This window comes from Berghia stephanieae, chromosome 2 (genome assembly GCF_034508935.2).
Source record: "Berghia stephanieae isolate SIO BIC M18660-M18661 chromosome 2, UCSD_Bste_1.3, whole genome shotgun sequence".
Lineage (NCBI taxonomy): Eukaryota > Metazoa > Mollusca > Gastropoda > Nudibranchia > Aeolidiidae > Berghia > Berghia stephanieae.
The window spans coordinates 67,927,040-67,951,881 of NC_088361.1; the positions used below are offsets into that span (position 1 = coordinate 67,927,040).

The 24,842-nt window shown below is 33.9% G+C and overlaps 1 protein-coding gene across 4 annotated transcripts in view; it reads right to left on the bottom strand.

Annotated features, from left to right (window-relative positions):
• Positions 1 to 4,585: 4,585 nt before the first annotated feature.
• The window catches only part of LOC144965395 (polypeptide N-acetylgalactosaminyltransferase 13-like), a 74,402-nt gene continuing 54,145 nt past the window's right edge, over positions 4,586 to 24,842 (bottom strand). For 2 of the 4 annotated variants that reach the window (XM_078900696.1, XM_078900694.1), the window contains 7 exons: positions 21,006 to 21,123; positions 19,061 to 19,241; positions 18,454 to 18,593; positions 17,781 to 17,879; positions 13,741 to 13,866; positions 9,185 to 9,260; positions 4,586 to 7,430 (listed from right to left, as the gene is read on the bottom strand). In XM_078900696.1, coding sequence (XP_078756822.1) covers positions 7,369 to 7,430; positions 9,185 to 9,260; positions 13,741 to 13,866; positions 17,781 to 17,879; positions 18,454 to 18,593; positions 19,061 to 19,241; positions 21,006 to 21,123 — 802 coding nt within the window. In that variant the 3' untranslated portion in view covers positions 4,586 to 7,368. Of the gene's footprint in view, positions 7,431 to 9,184; positions 9,261 to 13,740; positions 13,867 to 16,194; positions 16,330 to 17,780; positions 17,880 to 18,453; positions 18,594 to 19,060; positions 19,242 to 21,005; positions 21,124 to 24,842 lie in introns of all 4 variants that reach the window. The other 2 variants (XM_078900695.1, XM_078900693.1) reach the window with 1 other exon arrangement.

Sequence of the window (24,842 nt, forward strand, 5' to 3'; positions counted from 1 at the left end):
AAGCACCCGACAAAAAGTAAGACATAGGGGGATTCGTTCAAAGAGAGAACAGATGCAAATGCCAAGATCACACCATCAATGTACTTATTTTGAGATCACCTAAAAGTCTCATCCAGACATAAGCACAGGATCCCACTTTTCTACTCCAATGTTTACAGAGTATACATCCAAAACAGAATACATAACAAACGATACATAATAGAGAGATATTTTACAAGGAAAACTATATCATCACCCACAATTAATACTTAACATCTATTTCCCCCTCAGCTTAGGACTCCAGCAAGGGCCAAGATAAAGCCAAGCAATCTCATTCTGAGATAAAGAGAGAAAGCAACTCGGAAAACAGATATAAGGGGATAGAAGACAGCAAGTAACCTCCTGCCTACCATGGGATGTTAAAGGACCCCACCCAGAAAGATAATTTTATACAACTACCTGCATTTAGTAATATCTGGTAAATATCAATTCTTTAGAATGTTTCAGTCATCACACATTTCAAATGTAGGAACGAAAATTATCATATTGAGCCTTTGTTTTCGAATAATCTTCCTGAAATGGTTAAGAAAAAGCAAGAATATATAATTTCTCAAACACTGATAACGTTATTAAATAAATTTTTGTTTGTTTGTTTTTAAGGGTTTTACGGCGCTTGCAACACATTAAGGTCGTATCAGCGCAAGAAGAAAATGAGATAGTAAAAAGTTTTAGAATTACAATTAAAGCATCCAAGAATAAGGCAGACAAAGGAGAATTGGTTCAAATAGGCAACAGTTGTAGATTCCAAGAGCACACTATCAGTGTACTTAGTTTGAGATCACCTAAAAGTCTCATCCAGACACAAGCAAAGGTCCCCACTAAGAGGAATACACTCAAATGTTTACAAATCATATAATACATAAACAAAACATAATATAGTGCATAACAGAGAGATGATCTACAAGGAAAAAAATATCATCTCCCAAAACTAACAATACATTTGACTATTTCTCTCCCAGCCAAGGTATCCAGCCAGGGCCAGGAAGTAATCTCATTCCAAGACAAAGACAGAAAGCATGTTGGAAAACAGACATAGGGGGATAGAAGACACAGTATGTACCTCCCTGCCCACTACGGGAGGTCAGAAATAAATCTTTAAATATATAGATAATGCCACAATTTTTGTTTGTTTCTTTTGTTGTTGTCACTTCATTCTATAAGCATAACATTACATTTTATCACAATGAAATCAATACTAAAACTCTTGTTTGGGACTAAGATTGTGTTGATGATGATATTATGATGATATTAGTGATGATGATGGTGATAATGATATGAATAAATGAATGTGATGAAAATTGGTGAAAGCGAACCTTATAAAAGCAGCACTACTTTGCATAAAGTCATGATGAACAAGAATAACATAATATATGGAAATATTGATGTTGAAATGACACAAATACAGGGTGCACTTGTTTAACCCATAATTCAATACATTTTCGTTGGCTACTCATTGTATTATAATTACATTTTCTTTAAAAAATAATCACATGTATTTGCAATATATCTTAACACATGCGATTTTCAATTACCATTTATGAATATGAGCAATACAACATTATTTGTTAATTTTCATCTTTGAACAAAGAAGTCAACAGACTGGTGAAAAAAAAACAACCCAGTGATGTAGAACAGTTAATGTATTTTTCTGCACCAACATTATTACAAACAAAGAAATACCTAAGGATGTTTGTTTTTGTTTTTAAGGGTTTTACGGCGCTTGCAACACATTAAGGTCAGATCAGCGCCAGTAAACAGGAAGAAAATGGGAAAAGTAAAAAAGTAAAAGTAAAAAGTTCTAGAATTACAATTAAAGCACAAAAGAAAAGGTAAGACAAAGGGGAATTGGTTCAAATAGGGAACAGGTGTAGATTCCAAGAGCACACCGTCAAAGTGTTCTTAGTTTGAGATCACCTAAAAGTCTCATCCAGACACAAGCACACGTCCCAACTAAGAGGAATACACTCAAATGTTTACCAATCATATAATATAATATGTAAACTAAACATAATACAATGCATAACAGAGAGATGATTTACAAGGAAAAAAATATCATCTCCCAAAACTATAACTATACATTCGACTATATCCCTCATAGCCAAGGAACTCCAGCAAGGATCAGGACAAAACTAAGTTTTTTGTTTGTTTGTTGCTTTAGGTCTCTTCCAACACAATTGAGGTTATATGAGAGACTGCTGAAACAAAAAAACAAGCAATCTAACAAAAATAGTACAAATGTAAATCAAAATCATAACCTAAAGATATCATAAGCTAAATTATAAATAACCAAGAACAAACAGGCAGAAGATTTACAGAAAAAAAAATATCCCCTGTCTAAAATACAATCACAAACCAAAGAAGCAGGATAAGCTAGTAAAGAGAAGAAGAAACGACATCACTATCGGATCGTACACCCATGCGAACATCATAGGTATATGATTCAAGGGTGATGCTCCCATCCAACTACCCGCGACAAAACTAAGTAATCTCATTCCAAGACAATGACAGGAAACAATTGGAAAACGGGTATGGGGGGATAGAAGACACAGTATGTACCTCCCCGCCCACTATGGGAGATACCTAAGGATATTCTAATTGCAAAGACAATCATTAAATGTACATGAACACATGAAGTAAAATTCCATACTACGCAAAATTTGGAGGTTGAGGTCAGAAATGTAAATTTCACTTCCAGTCTCGTGACAATACTATTATGATTTTTATAACAACATCCATTATTAGATCATTGCCCTGAAAATTTGAGTTACATAAAGAATTGAAAATCTAATCTTATTCTTAACTATTGAAACACCATATATACATATGAACATATTAAAATAACAAGACAAAACAAAACCAACTGTGACCGAATTTTGAAGCAGGTAGTAAAGAAGCCCTGCAAGTAAATTGTGCAAGTTATAAAAGATAAAATACCATGTAAAAATCTAGAAGTATTTACTTAGGGCATTTTTTACCTCTGGAGGCAGTTTATAAATGATATGGACTATTTACAGGTAGTTGAATTGCAAACATTGACAAAAATTGGTAGATAGAGAACAAGACCAAAGAGTTTCAACACCACCTCATAGCTATTCAGAGGCTTGACAACGAAATAAAAATCAAATCTATTTCTTTCAAAAGCAGTCTGGAAATCATGAAAATAAATGCATCTGCACAAGATGCGAGATCTCTACCCTTATACATCAATCATTACTTTGTAAGGGAACTTCTTGGATAATATGGAAAACTGTAGTTGAGACGCATCCCGTGTAGATAGACCTAGAAGTTGGAATTAAACTTTAATAACAAGGCAGTTTATCTTTAACATGAGAGAAGCATGGAAACTCTTGGTTAATAGTCATATTGGTAGCATTAGGAACAAATAGACTATCGAAGAATTTTTTAAAATTCAGATTTTCACTTTCTTCTACGTATGCGGCAAGAAATGTTTCAGCACAATTGTTTTGTCTAAATTCGTTCAATATTTAAATATAAAGCAATTAATACAATCAAATGAATATAATAAATAAAAAACGAATTAGCCTTTCTCAATGGGATGAATTTTTTTCTGGAATTTTTCAACCTGCTTTGCTTGGCAGGGTGTCCAATACAACAGTTCCTTTTATAATCTCACATCTCCTCCCAAATGTTTCAAATCAGCGAGAAGGGATTGCATAAATTGCATGAAATTAAATGAAACATTCAAAAGATAATACTTGAGGAAAGTAAAACTCTAACAGTAATAATATTCTTGATTTACCTGCAAAATAAAATAAAAATCTAAAAAAAATAAAATGCTAAACGATAACGGTTAGGCAGATCTGTCAAATTTTTCTTTAACGTTTCAAAGTTGGTCACATGCCCTTTAATCTTTGAAAAACAAATATAAGAGATTAAATCAATATCAATGATTAAATCTTTATAGTTGACTAATTTAATATTCTAACGCAATAATTCAAAATTTTGCCTGACTTCAAATTTGAATCATAATTTCTGCTTTAAATTAGAGTAATTTTATTTCAATTTGATTTAAATTTTAGAGTCCTTCTTGCACCTTTAGTCATATTTTGGTTTTAAATTTTGATTTGACTATAAAAATGTTTTAAAATGTTTGATTCCTTTCAAAAAAAACAAAACAAAAACAAACTAAAGGTAGAATTTATATACAAATAACCCTGTGACTTTTTCTAAATTTGAAAAGTTATTGGTTAATTTTGATGTTGCCTTACTAAAATCATAATAATAAAGGAATTAAGTAGTGAGGTATTGAAAAAGCCACATCCATACAATTTTGCATCGAAGAAAGATTTCTATCACATGACATTGGATTAATAATTAAATAAATTTTAAAACAATATTGACAAACTATACACAAAACATCTTAAGTTGACATAGATTAGGCATTGAAGAAAATTTACAGCAGAAGAACACTTTAGACAAACAGATACAAAGACATATAAATATTGTAAGATCTTTTGTACACAAGATGAAGATAAGTTTCAGTGGTTAAAATTCATTCTCTCGCACACAAAATGATATATCTTAATTTTTTTTTTTTTAATGTAAGAAGTATACGTTTTCCAGCAGTTTATATAAAAATAAATCTTTGAAAAACATTTGACTTGTATACATATTACATGAGCAGAATTGCCTACTTGACTATTGAAGAATTCGTAGTTTTAGGAGATAAACATGGCAGTCGCTATAGTTAACTTTATAGATCAACAATTTACCCTCAAAATGATGATTTAACACTTCAAAAGCCTTAAACCTATGAACTCTCGCATCAACCTTAAATTTCAATAAGATTTAATGACCTTAATATTCATGAATTTCTGAAATTGGAGATAAAATTTCATAATTCTACGAATTTTTCGTAGCAGTAGGCAGACCTGCATTAGTTTACATATTACAAACAGTTATTGAACAATATAACTTGAGGAATATATCTCAGAAAGATTCATCTTTGATTTCTATCAGATAAATGTTTCAATGCAATGCACAAATGATTGTCTTTATGATAATGTCTACTGACTAAAATATCAACATATCCTTTTCAAATGGATTTGTGTGTTTTGATTTCGGTCATCATTTATTTAGGATGAACACTTTTCTACTTCAAAATTTGAAAAAAAAAAAAAGAGAGAAAAACTCTGAAATCTAAAGTGAGATACAAAACCAGTAAGTATATATTGTTAGTGTGAGAAAGTATTTTTGAAAAAAAAAAATCTAATTATTTTTTGAATAATCCATCACCAGGACAACAATTATCACATTATTTGTAAGTTAAATGAAGAAAGTTAAAATAAAAGATTGCGGAAATATATGAAATAAAAATCCGCTGTCATTGACAAACTCAAAGGATTAACATGAGACTAAATAAAGAGAAATATAATGTCATGCGTAAATAAATCAGTTCCAAAGGTAGGTCAAAACATCAACGATGCTCTGCCACACCAGTCATGAAACAAAATCAGAAAAGTTGAATGATAAATAGCAAAAATATCACCAGGTGAGAATTGTATCCATTAGAGCCGTCTCAATCTTTCTCTCCCCATCTCTTGCATTCATAACTAAACCAATAAATTCAGTGCCTTTCCCTTCTTTCTTTACTCTAACAATAGAATACAGATTCCTTACAATACACACAATTTCTGATATACCTCTTTCAGAATCAAGCTTTCACACTAAATGCATTAAAAATGACAAGATAAATGAACCACAAGTGTTTCATTCTTCCCATAATTTCAAGACAATGTGTTGGTGAGATCAAGAGATGGAATGAGACAAACTAGATTGTACCTTTTATAAATCTTAATTAAAAAAAAAACGAAGAAAAAAAAACAAAACAACTAATAAACCTGTTCCTTCTTTCCTAAAAAGAAAAGTAATTCCAACACCCCCCCCCCCCCCCCCCCCCCCCCCTCTGGGTTCCTCTAATCCATCCTTTCACTCAACCACACAATTTTTCATCATGCAATTGGCAACCAAGGACTTAATACTACTTGACAACAAGCTCCCGTAGAAGGGATAATCGATTGTTTGGGCAATTGCAAATGTGATGGTTTATGTCATCTTCTCAAATTCAATTCATTGAATTCGTTTTTCTTTTATGAATAAGATGATGATGCTTCATCACACCATCTTGAAGAAAAGGAAAAAATGCAGCAAAGATATTAATAAGAAATCTTCTTTGCAGGTATAAATATTCAAATAACTTGATCTGCATCAATATTTCAAGCCTAAATATTTGATTGTCCATGGAACAGGACCAACTTCATAAAAAAAGTTTTGTCATGCTTCCCATTATTCAGTAATGAGATGAAATAAGTGCAGCATGGATAAAATGGCATTATTATAAAAGCAAATACTTCATATTTGACTACTAATCACTCCGTAACCTGGATAATAGATTAAAAAAAAAATAATGACAATAATGATAATAATAATAATAATAAAAATAAAAATAAAAATCATCGTAATTGTTATAATCATAATTATTATAATGGAATGCACACCCATTCAATCCATGTCTAGTAAAATGCCACGGTAAATCCAACATGACAAAAGACATTAAAAAAAAACTTGATTTCTATCAACCCACAAAAAAATCGAAAATTGCAAAACTCATAATCATTAAAATTCAAAACAATTCAAATCATGAAACACTTTAAAAAAAAAAAAATCACAGCTGGTATATGGATGTGTGAAGGTTCTTGTGAAAAAAAAAGATAAAGATCATCAACCAGTTAACTGCAATCCTCCGAAAATAGTAAAATCCCAGGTTTGAGGGTTTTTGCCAAGATGAGGGTCATTCAAATCGAAAGACAAGGTTTCTGGCCAATTTTAAAAATACGTGTCTTTTCAGAGCATGGCAGCTGATTGGTTAATAAGTACTACTTCTGAAGCTATGGGTACAAAATGTTTGCACAAAAGATCAACTATTTGTCACACTAGAGTAAACTTCCATCATCAGTATAGAAAATAATGATCCATATTTTTACCTGGCAATGCAAATCATCTGAGCTCTTGCTTTAAAAAAATATCATAACCATTCATACACAAATGGATTATGGTACGATCTACCTTCACGACTGAAGTATCAATGAAGCAGTGCATTTATCTTATAACATTTACATGGTTTTTTATATAAATTTTTCTGATTTTTAACGACGACGATGATTATAATGACGATGCTGATGACAGTAGTGGTGATGAATGAGATGAAGTGATGATAATACTAAAAAAATGATGATGACAATGACAATGATAGTAGTGATAAATGATGAAGCAAGAAGATGGGCACTGAGAATAAGAATGACAAATTAATCATAAAGACTCTTTCCAGCCACCCAGTAACCACTTTTGATCTATAGAACCAGTGCATGGACCTGGAAAAAAAAATATGGAAAGAAACGAAATTAAGAAGTAAAAATGATTTTATCATTGATATTGATGATGATGATGATTATTATTATACGATTCTTTCATTTCTTTGTATTTATTAAACGAGTTATTTTTTATCATGCCCTATAACACAGCAAGCTTCAAATATGTTTTATTGCACGATGAAAATACGAGTTAAATAAATACAAAGAAATGAAAGAATACATTTATTCCACCCCTCCAAGTAAGATTATTAGATGTTTTGTGACAGTCTCAATAAAAGTGTTAGAGAGTGCTTGCTGTCACAGCAGTTCAATATTAATACTCGTAGGCTTCGTATTTCACTCATTTATCACAGCTATATGATGATGTCTTTTGGCGTAATAAGCAACCCAGCCGGCATAACAGACCTATGCCTTCCAGCATATTTAGCAACTAAAGAGTTAAGAATGAAGAAATATGGAAAAGAACACAGCAGAAACCAGTGGGAGAGGAAATAGGAAGAAGATGATGGAGGTGAATTGGACACACCCTTAGAAAGAATGACTCCACGATAACAAAGAAAGTACTGGGACTGAACCCTCAGGGCAGAAGATCAAGGGGACAGTCAAGGGGAATATGGAGAAGAGTTAAAGAAGCTGATATACAGAAAAGTGATAAGACATGGAACGAGATAAAAAAGTTAGCTCAAGAAAGAGAGGAATGGAAACTATTTGTCTGGGCTATACCCTGATCAAGGGTGAAAAAGGCAATGATGATGATGATGATGACCCACTTTATACCTGACCAATTTTGATTGTTGATGGCTCAAAAGATTCGACTCGACCCAATCTATATTTATTTCCACAATATGGCAGAATAATTAGTAAAATAGACGAGTGCCTGTTTGTAATAGCCTTTATTTCCCCGCAAATTAGATGAGTGCCTGTTTGTAATAGCCTTTATTTCCCCGCAAATTAGACGAGTGCCTGTTTGTAATAGCCTTTATTTCCCTGCAAATTAGACGAGTGCCTGTTAGTAATAGCCTTTATTTCCCCGCAAATTAGACGAGTGCCTGTTTGTAATAGCCTTTATTTCCCCGCAAATTAGACGAGTGCCTGTTAGTAATAGCCTTTATTTCCCCGCAAATTAGACGAGTGCCTGTTTGTAATAGCCTTTATTTCCCCGCAAATTAGACGTGTGCCTGTTTGTAATAGCCTTTATTTCCCCGCAAATTAGACGAGTGCCTGCTTGTAATAGCCTCTATTTCCCTGCAAATTAGACGAGTGCCTGTTTGTAATAGCCTTTATTTCCCTGCAAATATTGCGGGTTCTCCACTAGTAATAATAATAAATAATAAATTCCCTTCATTCATCAATAAGATGAAATTTTTTTATTTGTCATATGTTTCAAAGGAAGACTGGAATGACTGGTGCAGCACCACTAAGTGAGATACATACAAACACACACACACACACACACATGTGAAAAGCCACTTCTCCCCTCCAGGTTGTGTGGATGGGCGGAAATCAAACAACTTTAGCTCATACAGATTTTTCTATGAAATCTAAATTATTTGTTTTTGTTGCTTTTGTTTATTGCCGGTGACAGGTCTGATTAGCTATGCATTTCACTTGTCCATGGACTAACTTAAAGATCAGGTAAATATTATAAATAAAGAATCTACCCACAGTTCTTTTATTTTGGCTAAGAATGGAATGACTTTGACGGAAATAACACATGAAAGTGTGACAGTATAGAACTTATAAAACAAATTTACCTAAACTCGGAACATCTTTCTCTACTGTGCCTTTCCCTAGACATTGGTCTGTATTAACATGCCGTAATTGTTTGTTCTGAAATAAAAAAAACATATATTACATCATTGGAAACAGTATTATTTACTCTCAAATAATATTTTTAAAACGAATTTTGTACCAGTATGAATAATCAAAATTTATTATATTGCTTGAATAAGGTAGTAAATTTTTTTCCTAACTGTTAGCTGTCATTGACATTGTACAACAGACCTATCTTATACTTTTATTTTAGTAAAATAATTTTTGAAATCAAAATAGGAAACTACTATTTGAAAGTGAACCAATTTCAATCAAATAGTTTTCTATGATAATCATATAGTTAACATGTATCATTTATCTTAATCAATTAATACCCTTCCTTCCCTTTCCAGTTAAAGTATTGACATAGATGGTCAAAGAAACTGTGCCTCAAATATTCATAATTCCTAAAGTAACCTTGACACCAAATGAACTCTGCTATCATAACATTAAAAAATATTTTGTAAAGTAAAACATATGTTAAGTATCGTAAAGATAATAAAGGACACTTAATTTCAATATAATGATTTATACAATGAGTCTTTGCTCAATTGAAATCATTTTAAAGAGCATTAATCTGACCAACCAAAAGCAAAGTCTACAAAATCATACATGCAACACATGACACACTTCTCAGAAGCAAAATTATAATAACAGAAACATGCAGTACAGAAAAACATTTAATATTGAATTGAAAATAAAAGTAAAAATCTTCCACTAGAAAATATTTGTAATATATATATATATATATATATATATATATATATATATATATATATATATATATATATATATATACAGTTCAACCTCTGGATAACGACACCTCTGAATAATGACAACCCCTGGATAGCGACATTGACCTCTGGTCCCGAATTTTTTCTATATGTTATTAGTAATAAAAAAGCCAAAATAACGACATACATTTGAGTAAAATCCCTGTTTAGCGAAACATTCTAACAATAATTGGCAGTTGATGCCGATGAATAATACCCAAACATCGTCACCTCATACTCTAAACGCCTCCCATCCCCTCCCAATGAGATTGCTTTGTTACCGACCAATCAGAACACATGTTTACTACACTGTGTGGAATCAGCGCTTGCTCACAGCAAAAGAAGTATATCAGTGGATGGTACTCTCAAGGAGCCATTAACCATCCATGATAGGTACCACCTGTCTGAGGTCAGTTGAGGTTAACTGATATCAGGCAATGCCATGTCCAATGGGGGCAATTAAGGATATTTATGGTCTTATACGTAGTATGTTGGAATAGCCGTAATATGTTGGCATAGCCGGGAAAGCTGTAACAGCCTCTTTCACTTTATTATTTTCATTTGAAAAATCAGTTGTTCTGCTAAACATCAGTCTACATTTGATCTTTATTGTGATCAATACATAGCTTTTTTTTTTTTATATCCCAAGATTTAGGTCTACTAGTTTTTAAGTGCTTGTAAATTTTTGTGCACTTTAGAATCTCGGTATTCAAATATTATTAGCAGTATCGTATGGATTTGATTTTAATTAAAATCAAAACTAGATGTGTGCATCTATGTTCTTGTGTGGTGTAATCATATTGGTAATGAGTAGTGGTAGTAGCGTATGGCTACACCTCCAAATGTATTTCGTCAACCCAGCTTCTAAAGTCTTCCTCCGCCCTAAGGATGGTTTCGTAGCCACCTTCAAGTTTAGTGACTGGACAGTGGAGGACGATGTGATCGCTGGTCTCTGGGGCTGCCTGACATTTCTGGCAGGTATCACTGTTTTCAAGTTTCCATCTGCAAATATTTGATGCAGTTCTGCCATGTCCAGTTAAGAGGCGGTTTGAGGAAATCCAGTATTTCCTGGCGTTATTGAATGCAGGCACTCTTTTGGTTGGATCTTTAATGATGTTTCCTCCTTTTGGTGTTTCCCTGTTCCACATTTCTCTCCAGTTTTCCTCCACACTGAAGTCTACCATTTTTGTTAGGTGGAAAGGTCCTCTCGATTTAAGTCTAGTTGTTGAAGGTGCCCCCTTTACAATTGATTTTATGGAATGTTGTCTGTGGCTTCGTCAATTCTTGCATGCATCCTTTGATTAGCATCTTGTCGTCTTAAACTTGGTGGTGCAATGCCGCTCAGTGTTGGGAGCCACTGAGTTGGAGTTGACTTGAGACATCCTGTTATAATTCTCATTGATTCTCTTAATCGGATGTCAATGTGGTTTACATGTTGGCTCCTCATCCTAACAGGGGCACAGTATTCTCCCACACTATAGCACAGTGCCAAAGCAGACGTTCTCAGCACCTGCGGTGAGGCTCCCCAGGTGGTAGTTGCGAGTTTTCTCACCAGGATATTTCTGTTTGCGATTTTATTTGCGGTTCCTTCAATGTGTTTGCGATAGTTTAGTTGTCTGTCCAATGTAATGCCAAGGTATTTAGGATTGGGGTCTGGGGGTAGTATTGAGTTACCGGCTGTGATCTTCAGTTCTCTTGTAATTGGTAATTAATTAATTGGTAAAATATTGGTAATTGATTTTCTTGTTTTATTCTTAGTTTTGTTAAATGGCGTTCAAGCACTGCTTACAATCAAAACAAAGACACACATTTGAAAGTGAAATCGAAACTGGTATAGATAGAACAAAGTTGACGTCACTCAGGTGTTTTTTGCCATTCATGATTATGAGGCACTGGACCAGGCATTGCACTCTTATGTATTCAACAAGAAATGAAGTGAGTAGGAAAGTGCTAGAAGACAACAGAGAATAAAAATTTCGCAGCGGCGATGGGGGCTTGAACCTGCGACCTTACTGGTATGACAACTCCGCCTGGCCGGGGAGATCGTGACTATGAGCTATCCACGTATTCACAGCTCTCACCACGCCCGCTTTTTCCGCCATCTTGAAAACCCTGGAATAACGACACCCCTGGATAACGATATAATTTTCCAGTCCCGGGCAATGTCGTTATCCAGGGGTTGCACTGTGTATTTAATACTCATGACCATAAATTTGTATATTCAATTTAAATCATTCTCATTTTCTTATTAATTAACCGAGTCTTATGAAATTTCACCGAGTTGTTGTGAATAGCATTTGTCGTTCAAATGTGGTTAATCTTTTTTGTTTTTGCTCACCATGATGTCCACATGCTGTTTTTTTTTTTTTTTTTTTGTATGTTGCTTTTAACAGGAAGTGTGCAGAATTAAAAATTTTGTATCCACGTTTATGTTGATAAATTTTGATGCTGGAAAAGCAGTTTAAAATATGTAGTTAATCTTTTAACATTATGCCAAAAGCGTAATTATGCAATTGGCAATTTTTAAGCTATTGACATATGTTGCTAAGATGTTTAATGTCACCAGACGGACTGCCCACGCTTTAAGATGGCACTTTTAAGGCACAAAGACAGTACAGGATCAACAGGAACTGGAAGGCCATGAATCCATATTCAAGGTGAGGATTACTTTATTCGTCTGCAACACCTAAGAAATTAATTTCGAACTGCAATCGAGACTGCAAGAAATTTTCCCGGACACCAAATATGCGGAATCACAGTTAGATGTCGACTTTACAGACACAGCATTATTGCAACCAAAGAAAAAATGGCAACAACACCCCCCCCCCCCCCCCACCCCCCAAAAAAAAAACAAAACAAAAAAAAAAACATAGGATCCTAAAGGTATATTGTATATCCTTAAAGTCTTGGAATTGGTCATGTCTTTTATCTAATCAAATTAGTTACTAAATATCCAGCTAAAACGTATTTTGAAAGATGGCTTTCAAAAGAAAGAATACTGGAAAATTGGTATCCTGATTGAATAAATACAATTATTATCAGGTCATATTGATAAAATAAAAGATCCAAAGATTTAGAACTGTTATGGACTTATACATCCTATACAAATACAATCTGATGCTATAAATATGAAGAAGTTCAAAATCTACTCTGCTGTGTCCGTGCTCAATGTGTTTGTATCCAGATGATTACATTGAGATATCATTATTGAAAACTTTCTAAAGTCAGTTGTCTAAGGAATCATTTGGTCAAAAGCTTTGAATGGAGGTATAGAATTAATATGAGGTTCAATAATTTGTTTAGCCAAACTAGCAAATTAAAAAAATATATATTCATCAAATAACAAGCATTCATGAAAATGTATAAAATAATTTGTGAGCTTTTGACAAATGGCATTAATCCTGCATAGTTTTTCCTATGTATTTAACCTCTTTTTATGTGATCTTGACTGACTGATGAGAATATCTTAAATCACATAGATCTTTAACATTTTATTGAAAGATTCAAACATTTCTCAAACATATGCCTTGCTGACCAGATTCTTGAAGTTAAGGTTTAAAGCACCAACCTTTTTTTTGGAACTGTGAATACACACTTCTCATCTTAATTTCATAACTTTTTGACCACATATCATTATTCACAAGCATAACTCTAAAGTATAATAAGTCAATAAAAACAGGTATTGAATATAAATTTCAAGTCATTTTCAAGGACTAATTCCAAACCTCTTGATTATAATCCCACTCTGTACTGGGAGAGCTGCATTTAACAAACTTGAGGACGCCACTAACAGGCTGCATACACATATCATCATCAGTCATCAACTGCTTCTTCTTGGTCCAACTGAACACCTGGGTACATGACGAATGCAAGGTGATGGCAAGGGGAGGAATGAATGCAGGCATGGGTGAGATTTAGGACAAGTGGTAAATTAGGATGCAATAATAACAGTAATATTTTATATCACAAATACATTATACGATTATTTCTTTTCTTTGTTGAAAAAATATATGAGAGAATGAGTGAGAAGGAGCAGCACATCGTTTCTCCGTCAGCACCAGGAGCACATCTACAGCAGGCAGGTCATAGTGTATGTGTGTGTAAACCCCCCCCCCCCCCCCCCCCCCCTCCCCCCACCAACTGAAAATAATAAATCAACAAAACAACAAAAATACATGACAAACCAAACAATTGAGTGCAGACACTGAAACAAATGTACTTCAAAGAAAGCTTTAAAGACAAGCAAACATATATATAGACAACTAATTGAAAGAAAAAAAAAAAGAACAAACAATTCAAGCAAGATTCCATTTCAACAATCAAAAGTACTGCTTTTTCTAACAACGCCATTCTGTTTTTTAAAATCTGTTAATCATCCTTTCTATCTGTTTATTTCTTATTTCTTCTTCTTTTTCTTTTTTTTGTTTGTTTTTTTCTTCTTTTGTTTTTGTTTTTGACTGAAGTAGATGTTGTTTGGCAAATTGGCCTTACAAATTATTTGTATGAACTACAAAACATTGTTAATCTACATTTAATTTTGAATAAGCCAACTTTGCTCAATTATTTGACCAATTACAACATACCAAATATAGATGCAGAATATGCAGATATGAAGGTAAAAAGTTTTTTTTTTTTTTGTAAACGAGAATGAAAGGCTTTCCCTAAAAGAAAAAAAGTTTATAAAAATTTTTACAAAAAAAAAATATAAATACAGCCACAACAACAATTAATGATAATATTTGAAACTCATTTAGTAAACGCAACATAATTTGACTTCAAAATGAAGAAACCAATAAAATGGACGTATGGTAGATAACCGTGGTCAAAAGACAAATCGATAGAGTATAATAATGTCACATTAATTCAGATTCACATATGATTGTGTCTATGCATATTTGCATGTATTTTTGTTTAAAAGAGAATAATCACAATTTAAGATCTAGATCTACAGAATTCAAACTGAGATGGACAAGTGAAGACTTCCGTTTTAAACATATGTAATGAGTTTTTGGGCGAATGTAGTTTCATTTCTATTTTTAAAATAAAACAGTTCGAAGGTAAGTGGAGTTTTTCTATCATTATTATTATTATTTTCAAAAAATTTAAATGCTTGAAGAACAGATTATTCTTTTAAATTATTCTCCTTAAGATTGTTAGTTTTTAAGGACCAGTGCTGCTGACATAGAACAATTTACTGAATTTTTGTGTGAAAATTGATGAAACAGACAGTTACATTATGTAGAAGAACAAGTCCCAATTCAAGAAAGGCGGTAAAATTTCATTTGGAACATAAAACACAAATATCAACCCCCCCCCTCCTTTCATTTGAAACATTTGTGTGTTTAAGACATAATGGACAAAGAGACAGCCACTTCTTTTGAAATGAAAATGAAACTAAACCAAGCCAAATACGAGACAACAACATAAATACTCATAAACAAAAGGGTTTACAGCTAAATAACATGCGAATGGATGTTTACAACATATTATACCCTCAAAAACAAAATGTCATGAATGCGAGTAATAGTGAAAGGAAATGGTGCCTTAATTGCAAGAAACTAAAGATTATTTGTAATAGAATTTTTAAATGGGCATTAATTGGAATATATGTTTCTGTAAAACACTCTTCTCATTTTGAACTTGTTGTTATGACTGGTAAGGTTTGAAACAAATATCGCCAAAAATCATCCTATTTATACCATCCTAATAAGGAACAAATTTATGGTACACATTGAAAGTATCACAACTTGCCCATGTTAAACTAGTTATCCTTGAAAAGTCCGAGATTAAGATTAATGCAACACTGATGTCTCCCAAACTGTTTAAAACATCGAGCTATGCAATCACACAATATTGCAAATGGTAAGCGTCACTTTTATATGTTTGCAGCAACTACTGAGCTATATCATTTTTTTTATGTTTCATGAAAATGTGATGAAAAAAAAAAAGAAGATAAATCAATGAGAAAAGTAAAACTTGCTTGATTCATTTCAGACCAATGTTTTGGAGGGTATTAACATAACAAAGTGATGGTGTAAGAGACATCTATAGTAATGTGAATAGCTTGAGACACAGGCATGAGCTATAAATAGGACTCCATTCAAGAAACATCTGATGTAAAGGTAAGTAGTGGTAGAAGCATTGTAGTACTGATACTACATAGTAGCAGGCAGGGGTACCTCCTCATCATAATGCCACTGCTGGTTGCCCCCCATGCCATGGCACTGGAACAGTTTGACAGGACCCCCTATATTGGATACATCTAGGCATAGATCATCCGTTTGAATGGATGATTTGTGCGTGTAAGAAAAAATCTGTTGGGAGTGGCAGCATGTTGGAATATCAATAAGACATAAATAATTCCTTGGCTTGAAAGTTTGCATTGTCAAATGGGTGAGCAATGAATTAACTACAAGGTAAGAGAATAACGATCAAAATAGAAATATAAAGAATAAGAAACGGTAGAACTGCTCCTTTTAGAACTCAGAAGCCCAATCTTGATTTTTATATCAGGAAACGTAAGGTAAACAATGCCTGTGGGTCTCTGGATAAAACCCCTGTTCTATCTCAAGAAAGACAAAATATAGATAGGATCAGTAGAGAAAGCAAGTCATAAATGATAAAATATAATAATGGGCCAAATTGGAACAAATATCAAACTTAGAAATTAAGGAAGTAGCAGCAGCAGCAGCAGCAGCAGCAGCAGCAGCAGCAGCAGCAGCAGCAGCAGCAGCAGCAGCAGCAGTAGGCGAGAGTATAGTAGTAGATTAGTATTTAGTAGTAGTAGTAGTATAGTAGTAGTAGTAGTAGTAGTAGTAGTAGTAGTAGTATAGTAGTAGTAGTAGTAGTAGTAGTAGTAGTAGTAGTAGTAGTAGTATATAGTAGTAGTAGTAGTAGTAGTAGTAGTAGTAGTAGTAGTAGTATAGTAGTATAGTAGTAGTAGTAGTAGTAGTAGTATAGTAGTAGTAGTAGTAGTAGTAGTAGTAAGTAGTAGTAGTAGTAGTAGTAGTAGTATAGTAGTAGTAGTATAGTAGTAGTAGTAGTAGTAGTAGTAGTAGTAGTAGTAGTAGTAGTAGTAGTAGTAGTAGTAGTAGTAGTAGTAGTAGTAGTAGTAGTAGTAGTAGTAGTAGTAGTAGTAGTAGTAGTAGTAGTAGTAGTAGTAGTAGTAGTAGTAGTAGTAGTAGTAGTAGTATAGTAGTAGTAGTAGTAGTAGTAGTAGTAGTAGTAGTATAGTAGTAGTAGTAGTAGTAGTATAGTAGTAGTAGTAGTAGTATAGTATAGTAGTAGTAGTAGTAGTAGTAGTAGTAGTAGTAGTAGTAGTAGTAGTAGTAGTAGTAGTAGTAGTAGTAGTAGTAGTAGATAGTAGTAGTAGTAGTAGTAGTAGTAGTAGTTAGTAGTTAGTATAGTAGTAGTAGTAGTATAGTAGTAGTAGTAGTAGTAGTAAGTATAGTATAGTAGTAGTAGTATAGTAGTAGTAGTAGTTAGTATAGTAGTAGTAGTAGTAGTAGTAGTAGTAGTAGTAGTAGTAGTAGTAGTAGTAGTAGTAGTAGTAGTAGTAGTAGTAGTAGTAGTATAGTAGTAGTAGTATAGTATAGTAAAGAAGAAGAAGAAGAAGAAGAAGAAGAAGAAGAAGAAGAAGAAGAAGAAGAAGAAGAAGAAGAAGAAGAAGAAGAAGAAGAAGGTGATGGTGGCGATGATGGCGACAAAGATGATGATGATGATAAAAATGCTGATAATGACAAACATATATGACACTTAGTCTTACCTGGTTGCCACCTTGTCCATGGCACCGTTCCAATCCCACCTTTTCCCCACTCTTCCTGCCCATTGTATCCAGGCAGTAGTCTGTGGCTGTGTTACGCATCTACAAGAAAACAAGTGTCAAAAATCATGACCGGGAACAAGGCCGGGAACAAATAAGTTGTTTTTTTTTCTAGAAATAATTCATTAATGGATGGAAATTATCTATCGAGTTACAAGAACCACTCTGGGTTGCCATAATAAAAACCATCCATATGAGTTAGTGTTAGGGCTAAGCAACTTACTCAAGGCCACACAGAGCAGCTTATGATTTGTAAGTGATGGAACAACCAGAATGAGAAATCTTATTAATCAAATGCGATGTTATGATATAATTTGATTTAGAAACACTTGACTAACAAGATGTAAATGTTCTACACACATAGGAAACTAACAACAAAAACAAAAGCAAAAATCAAATTAAAATTTATTTTTTTTTAAATAAAGAAAAAAACCAAAAACAAAGAAAATAAAAAATATATAAAAAAAAAAAATAAAGAAAAAAAACAAAAAAACAAACAAACAAAATAAAAAATATATTTTAAAAAAAGAAAAGAAAAGAAAAACAATCAAAACATCTGATGGTAAGAAGGTACTTAACTAATTAGATAGAGACATTTCAATTTATAGCATCTCACCTCTCCAAGAGAAAAGTAGTCTATTGGTAACTGAGATTCGGGGTATATATGTTCAAGATACCATCTGAAACTTTTACAATTCAACTTTTGACGCAGCTTCTTCCTTGTTTTAACATCACCATAATCAGTAGCCCTCACGCCTTAAGACAGAAGGAGAAAGATATGAAGGTAATAAAGATCACAATGATGATGATGATGATGATGATGATTAATAATAATAATAATAATAATAATAATAATAATAATAATAATCAGAATAATAATAATAATAATCAGAATAATAATAATAATGTTGATGATGCTGGAATTTCTATAAAAATTTGAGGGTAAAATACTAATGTAACGGCAGAAAAAGGGATCAAATTAAACTTAAAAATGAGATATGAAAAATTGTATCATGCACTTAATTTACAGCGCACAAAATCTACGGGAACCATTTTTGTCTTTTATTGTATTTTATGAGTTCATAAGATGCGCAAGCTTTAATTATTTTGAGAAAGCAACAGTCCCTGACATTTATCTTTACCTATTTATTGTTCTCTTTCTTCACAATTATTCTAGAAACTAAAGATTTCAATATGGGATCATATTTTAAAATCATATTTACCAGGGTTGATCTTGTAGAAAAAGTCTTTATATTCATCCATCCAAACTTCAACGATACGTTGCGTGTTGTGGTTGATGATTCGACCAACCCCACCAGGCCATGAGTAAGGGGAAGTCTTACGGAAAACATGTCCAACCCTTGAACAAGTCACAATGTAAATCTTGCCACCACACATCCATATCTAAGAGATGGAAAGAATCTTATCAGTTGCCATAAGGCATAGCTGAGAATGAATACATGGCACAATATTTTTTGTCAGTTTTTCTCTTAATGTTTGACAAGGTAGCATTTTGGACAATGGATGTAGAAGAATCCTGAGGTCCCATTTGATTCATAGAACCAAAGTTTAAACCTTTAACATAAAAAAAAAAGACAGTGGCATTGCTTACACACCTTTTGAAAGGACAAAGATGAATTGCAAAGAGATATTGTTTGGAGACAGGAAAACCCTAGACCTGTAAATGAGCTCTATAAAAATTGACTGAAACTCTTCGACAAACTGAAGATTCAAGTTTGTTTTTATTAAATAAGGGCATCATTAGAGAGGAGAGTGATAAATACAATACATTAAAATAGTGGGCGTTATTACTTACTGGAAGTATGACTAACATTGATTTGATGAAGAAGTAGAAGGAATGCTAAATAAGCATGTCATTCATATCAGTAAAGATGACTTCATCAAAGACAAACAATGCTCCAAAGTTTCTACTGATGAGGTAATTACAGCTATAGGCTTTCAAAAGAAAATAATTGCCGCACTACACAAAGCAACCTTAAAAATCTGGGATGATCCCTTTTCTAAACTATTTAACATTTGAAAAGAAGCTGGCAATGACTAATTTCCTTTGACTGAATTCCTTCTATCAATGTGTGACTTAGACTGTGCATGCCTTTTGAGAAAACGTTGACAACAATACAAACAAATCCGATTCCTGCCTCTGGAATTTTTCTGACATAGTCAGAAAAATAATCACCATTGTCATCTTTAACTTCTAGCCATGACCAATTGAATTTATTCCTCACATCTTTATCAATGCTCGACAAGTCTGAATTGCGATCCACGAACAGCAAGGCATTGTGAGAACATTAAAATAATGTAGCAATGAGCAAACTTGATTTTCAATCAGTTAATGACAGAAAAAAAAAACTGAAATAAATATGACTTCTGGCCAATACACTGAATTATTAAGTAGAAATGAATTATCAATTGAAGAAACTTCGGCAGGCGTAGCGGTAGCGGAAAAATCCAAAGAATCGAAATGAATAGTAAATCGCCACAGTAAACAGCAAGCTCGCTTGAGCAAAACAATGGCAGAAAACGTCCTAATTTGCGCGGGAATTAATTAGGCTACTTACCATTGTTCCTTATAATTAGGTACCCAATCAGTGAAGAAATGGTCAACCAGTTTGTTTACAACGTGAGGCAATCGAAATGTACTTGTAGCAATCTATCCTAACTTTCGATTTCAATGTGTCTACATATCGCACTTCCGGCATTCGCATTTTACTTTTTAATACTTTTAAGACACACCAGGTAAATGTGGTCAATTTTGGCTTAGATGAAAAAGTGAAATTTATCGCTCGGCGGCTCAGTTAAAATTGGCTACCGCTGGGATCACGACGGGTTTGGAAAGTGAAAAAATAATTAAACGAAGGATGTGTGAAAATACCCTGGGATGTGTTCAGACACGCCTTTTCTAAAAAGCGTCGCTTAGCCTTGGCAATATATCCATCGTTAATATAAACGGTCCCCATGAGCTATGCGTAGCGCTGTGGAACACTCCTAATTACTTTACGGTCATTCGACTACGATTTGTGAATTCTTTCTTTCTTTCCTTTTTTAAAATATTTGAATTTGAGAAATTGACTGATTTCAGTTAATTGACTGAGAATTTACAGGTCTAAAAGTCATAAAGTGCATAATAGTGAGGATATAAGGTCTTACCCTAAATGACATCTCTAGATTTTCTCCACCCCAAATATCCATGCCTTCGTCATAGGAGCCCATTTCATAGAAGTAGTCTCTGTCTATAGAGAATAGGCCACCTGCCATGGTTGGAGTTCTGGAAATGATGAATTGAGAAATTAAAAAAAACAAATTAGAACATGAAATGAATGAAAAAAACTCATAGTCATAATGCACTTTAAAATCATACACAAAACAACTTAATTATCAAACAATGCTTAAGGTGCTTTATGTCTATTTCTCCTTATGGACAATGAACATTTTCTTTTTGAGGATGCAGCACACTTCATGAATTTATACATTGTTCTAGGAACAATAAAATTAGACCTGTAAATGAGCTCTATAAAAATTGACTGAAACTCTTCGTAATTCATAGCGGAAGAGCCAAAGAATCTAAATGAATAATAAACAGTAAGCTCGCTTGAGCAAAACAATGGCAGAAAACTAATTTGAGCGGGAATTAGGCTACTTACCATTGTTCCTTATAATTAGGTACCGAATCAGTGAAGAAACAAAAAATAGAAACAGTCAACCAGTTTGTTTACAATGTGAGGCAATCGAGATGTGCTTGTAGCAATCATATAACTTTCGATTTGAAGGTGTCTACATAACGCACTTCCGGCATTTGCATTTTATTTTTTCATACTTTCACTCTTCACCATGTAAATGTGGTCAATTTTGGCTTAGACGAAACAGTAAATTTATCGCTCAGCGGCTCAGTTAAAATTGGCTACCATTGGGATCACAACAGGTTTGGAAAGTGAAAAAATAAGTTCACGAAGGCTGTGTGAAAATACACTGGGATGTGTTCAGACACAGCAATTCTAAAAAGCGCCGCTTAGCCTTGGCAATATATCCATCGTTAATATAAATTGCCCATGAGCTATGCGTAGAGCTGTGGAACATTCCTTATTACTTTACGGTCATTCGACTACGATTCATAAATTCTTTCTTTCTTCCCTTTTTTAAAATATTTGAATTTGATGAATTGACTGAGAATTTACAGGTCTATAAAATGTTGAATTGTCTATGTTTAATGCCAAATTGATACTAAATTAAATTTTTCAAAGAAGATCAGTAAAGAATACCTTATCTGATATTATCAAAAGGACAAATTCTTAAAAAATTCATTTTAAGTCAGATCTCAGTCAGATTCATTTCAATTGGCTTAGCAACTAAGAGGTATCGAGTATGCAACACCTGAATTTATAATTAAAACCCACAAGCATGGAAACAAACTGAGATTCCACTGGGTATTCATTTTTAAAAAAAAAAAGAGTTTTTATATAGCGCAATATCCATAGCCTCAAAGCACTTTACAAGGGGTCCCAGGCCAACAGCAACACTTAGCATGTGAGGCAAGACAATGACGCCTGTTAGGTGATATTACATTTTTTCAGACAGAACAACATTGTTAACGACCTGGTACTCATTGTACACCTGAGTACAGTGAGAGAAAGTGAGTAAAGAACCTTTCCAAGGACTCAACTATGCACCGAGCGGGGGCTCAAACCCAGGACCTTCAAATCCGAAAGCGAGTGTCATACTACAAGACCACATAGCCGCACAGTCAAAATCACCTTATCTGTTGCATACAATTTATCAAAACACAATGTAAAAAAACAATATCTTTAAAAAGAGCTTTAGTCCAACCTTTGTATAATGGAACTGAATGGGCTGGGGGGAGGAAAAATCCATTGTAGACAAGGTTTATAGTGGATACTCAACACCTTGTGAAGAATATGTAAGCATTAAACCTTCCCAACTATCAGCTAACCTTTGTGGTGTAATTTAATGGCAGCATGACTGACCGGTATTCAGGAAGTCTGAGGTTCAATCCCCAGTTGAGGCAGGCTGAATTATTGGGATGTTTATTTTTCTACTATTTTCTTTCTTGTTTTGTCTGCACTGTTTCATACACACTTTTTCAGATCTTTATCTTACAGCAATGCCCGCTCCCTAATTGGGAAACTGTTATATCTGAAAAATTATCTGTTTTACACAGCTAGATTTGTCAAACAGGAGGGTATTTTAGTGTTCATTTTCACGTTAAACAGGTTCTGTTATACAAATAATCAAAATAGAGGAATTTATGTAGGGGGGGGGGGGGGGGGGGTGTCATATATGTCATATAATTCCTATACCTGAAAAATGTAAGCATTCATGATAATAATTAGATATACCAAATTAGTGTACGGAAGATGTTATTGTTATTGTCCCGTACGAAAGCGAAACTAGTATCCGTTACCGGTTCCCAAAATAGACAGCCTATGTAAAAGTCAAAGAATAAAGTATCATTGTGAAATCGAACTACATCTTGTTCAGATTTGTTAATCATGTAAAATAAAGAACATGACATGGTGTCAGGCAAGTTTATAAGTACATTTACACTGTTATTTATTGATATTGCGTAGGAAAATCGCTGAAAATCGAATCTCGATCTGAACAGAAAATCAAGTCTCAGTCAGTACAGAAACTCAAGGTTATCGTAACAGTCAGGTCAGAAAATCAAGTTCAATCATTTGAAGCACAATGGATGCACTTAAACCGCCATCCATGGATTTTGAAAGCGGCAATATCGCAGAAAACTGGCGATCTTGGAGCCAACATATGAAACTCCTTCTAACGGGTCCGTTAGCCGAAAAGAAAGATGAGCAAAAATCGAGCTACTTTCTACTTTACATTGGACAAGCAGGACGTGATATTTATAATACCTGGTCATTGGCAACAGACACTCCAGTACAGACGCTGTTTGACAAATTCAGTGAATACTGCCAACCTAAAAAGAACACAATCATGGCCAGATATCGTTTCAACTCCCGTCTCCAAAAAGAGAATGAGACAATAGACCAGTTTGTCACCGAATTACGACTGATCGCAAAGAAATGTGATTATGGCGAAATAGAAAACTCCCTCATCCGAGATAGAATCATATTCGGGACGAAAAATGACAAAATACGTGAACGGTTGCTCCAAGATGAGGACATTCAACTGGACAAAGCGTTAGACATAGCACGATCAATTGAGGCAACAGGTCATCAGTTATCTAGCATTCAAAACGCGCCGCAAGTCAATCATGTTGATATAAATACCTTCAGAAAAGACTCAGGACATCGTCCTGTCGGACACCGAAAAGGTACCAAAGCACCCACTCACCAAACCAAACCAAACTTCTCTCACTGCCTCAACTGTGGTGGCACGGCTCACCATCCGACGAAATGCCCTGCTCGAAACAAAACATGCAACTACTGCAAAAAACCGAACCATTTTGCCAAAGTCTGCAGGAAGCTAAAATACAACCAAACAAAATCAAAATCCGTACACGAAGTTCGTGAGCAGTCCGATTCTGGTGAAGAAGTAATGTTCGATTACATCGAATTCCAGACAATAGACTCAACTAAAAAGAAGAGGGATGAAGCATTCGCATATATACAAATCGACTTGCCACAATACAAGACAACAAAAACTACACTCAAAGTCAAGGTAGACACAGGCGCTCAAGGAAATGCACTGCCCTTGAGACTTTTCAAACAAATGTTCCCCGACGACATCGACAAAGATGGGAAACCAACCTCACTCACTCCATCTCACAAAATATTGACTGGCTATGGTGGCCATAAGATCAGACAGTTTGGAACATGCCAAATTAAATGTCAGTACAACAAAATAAAGCATTCAGCAACATTCTATGTCACAGAAGATGAAGGAGCAGCAATAATGGGGTTACCATCAGCAGAGAAATTGAATCTTGTTACTCTAAACTGCCAGATACAGGAAAATAAAACTGACTCCAAAGAAAATCTGATCCAGAACTTT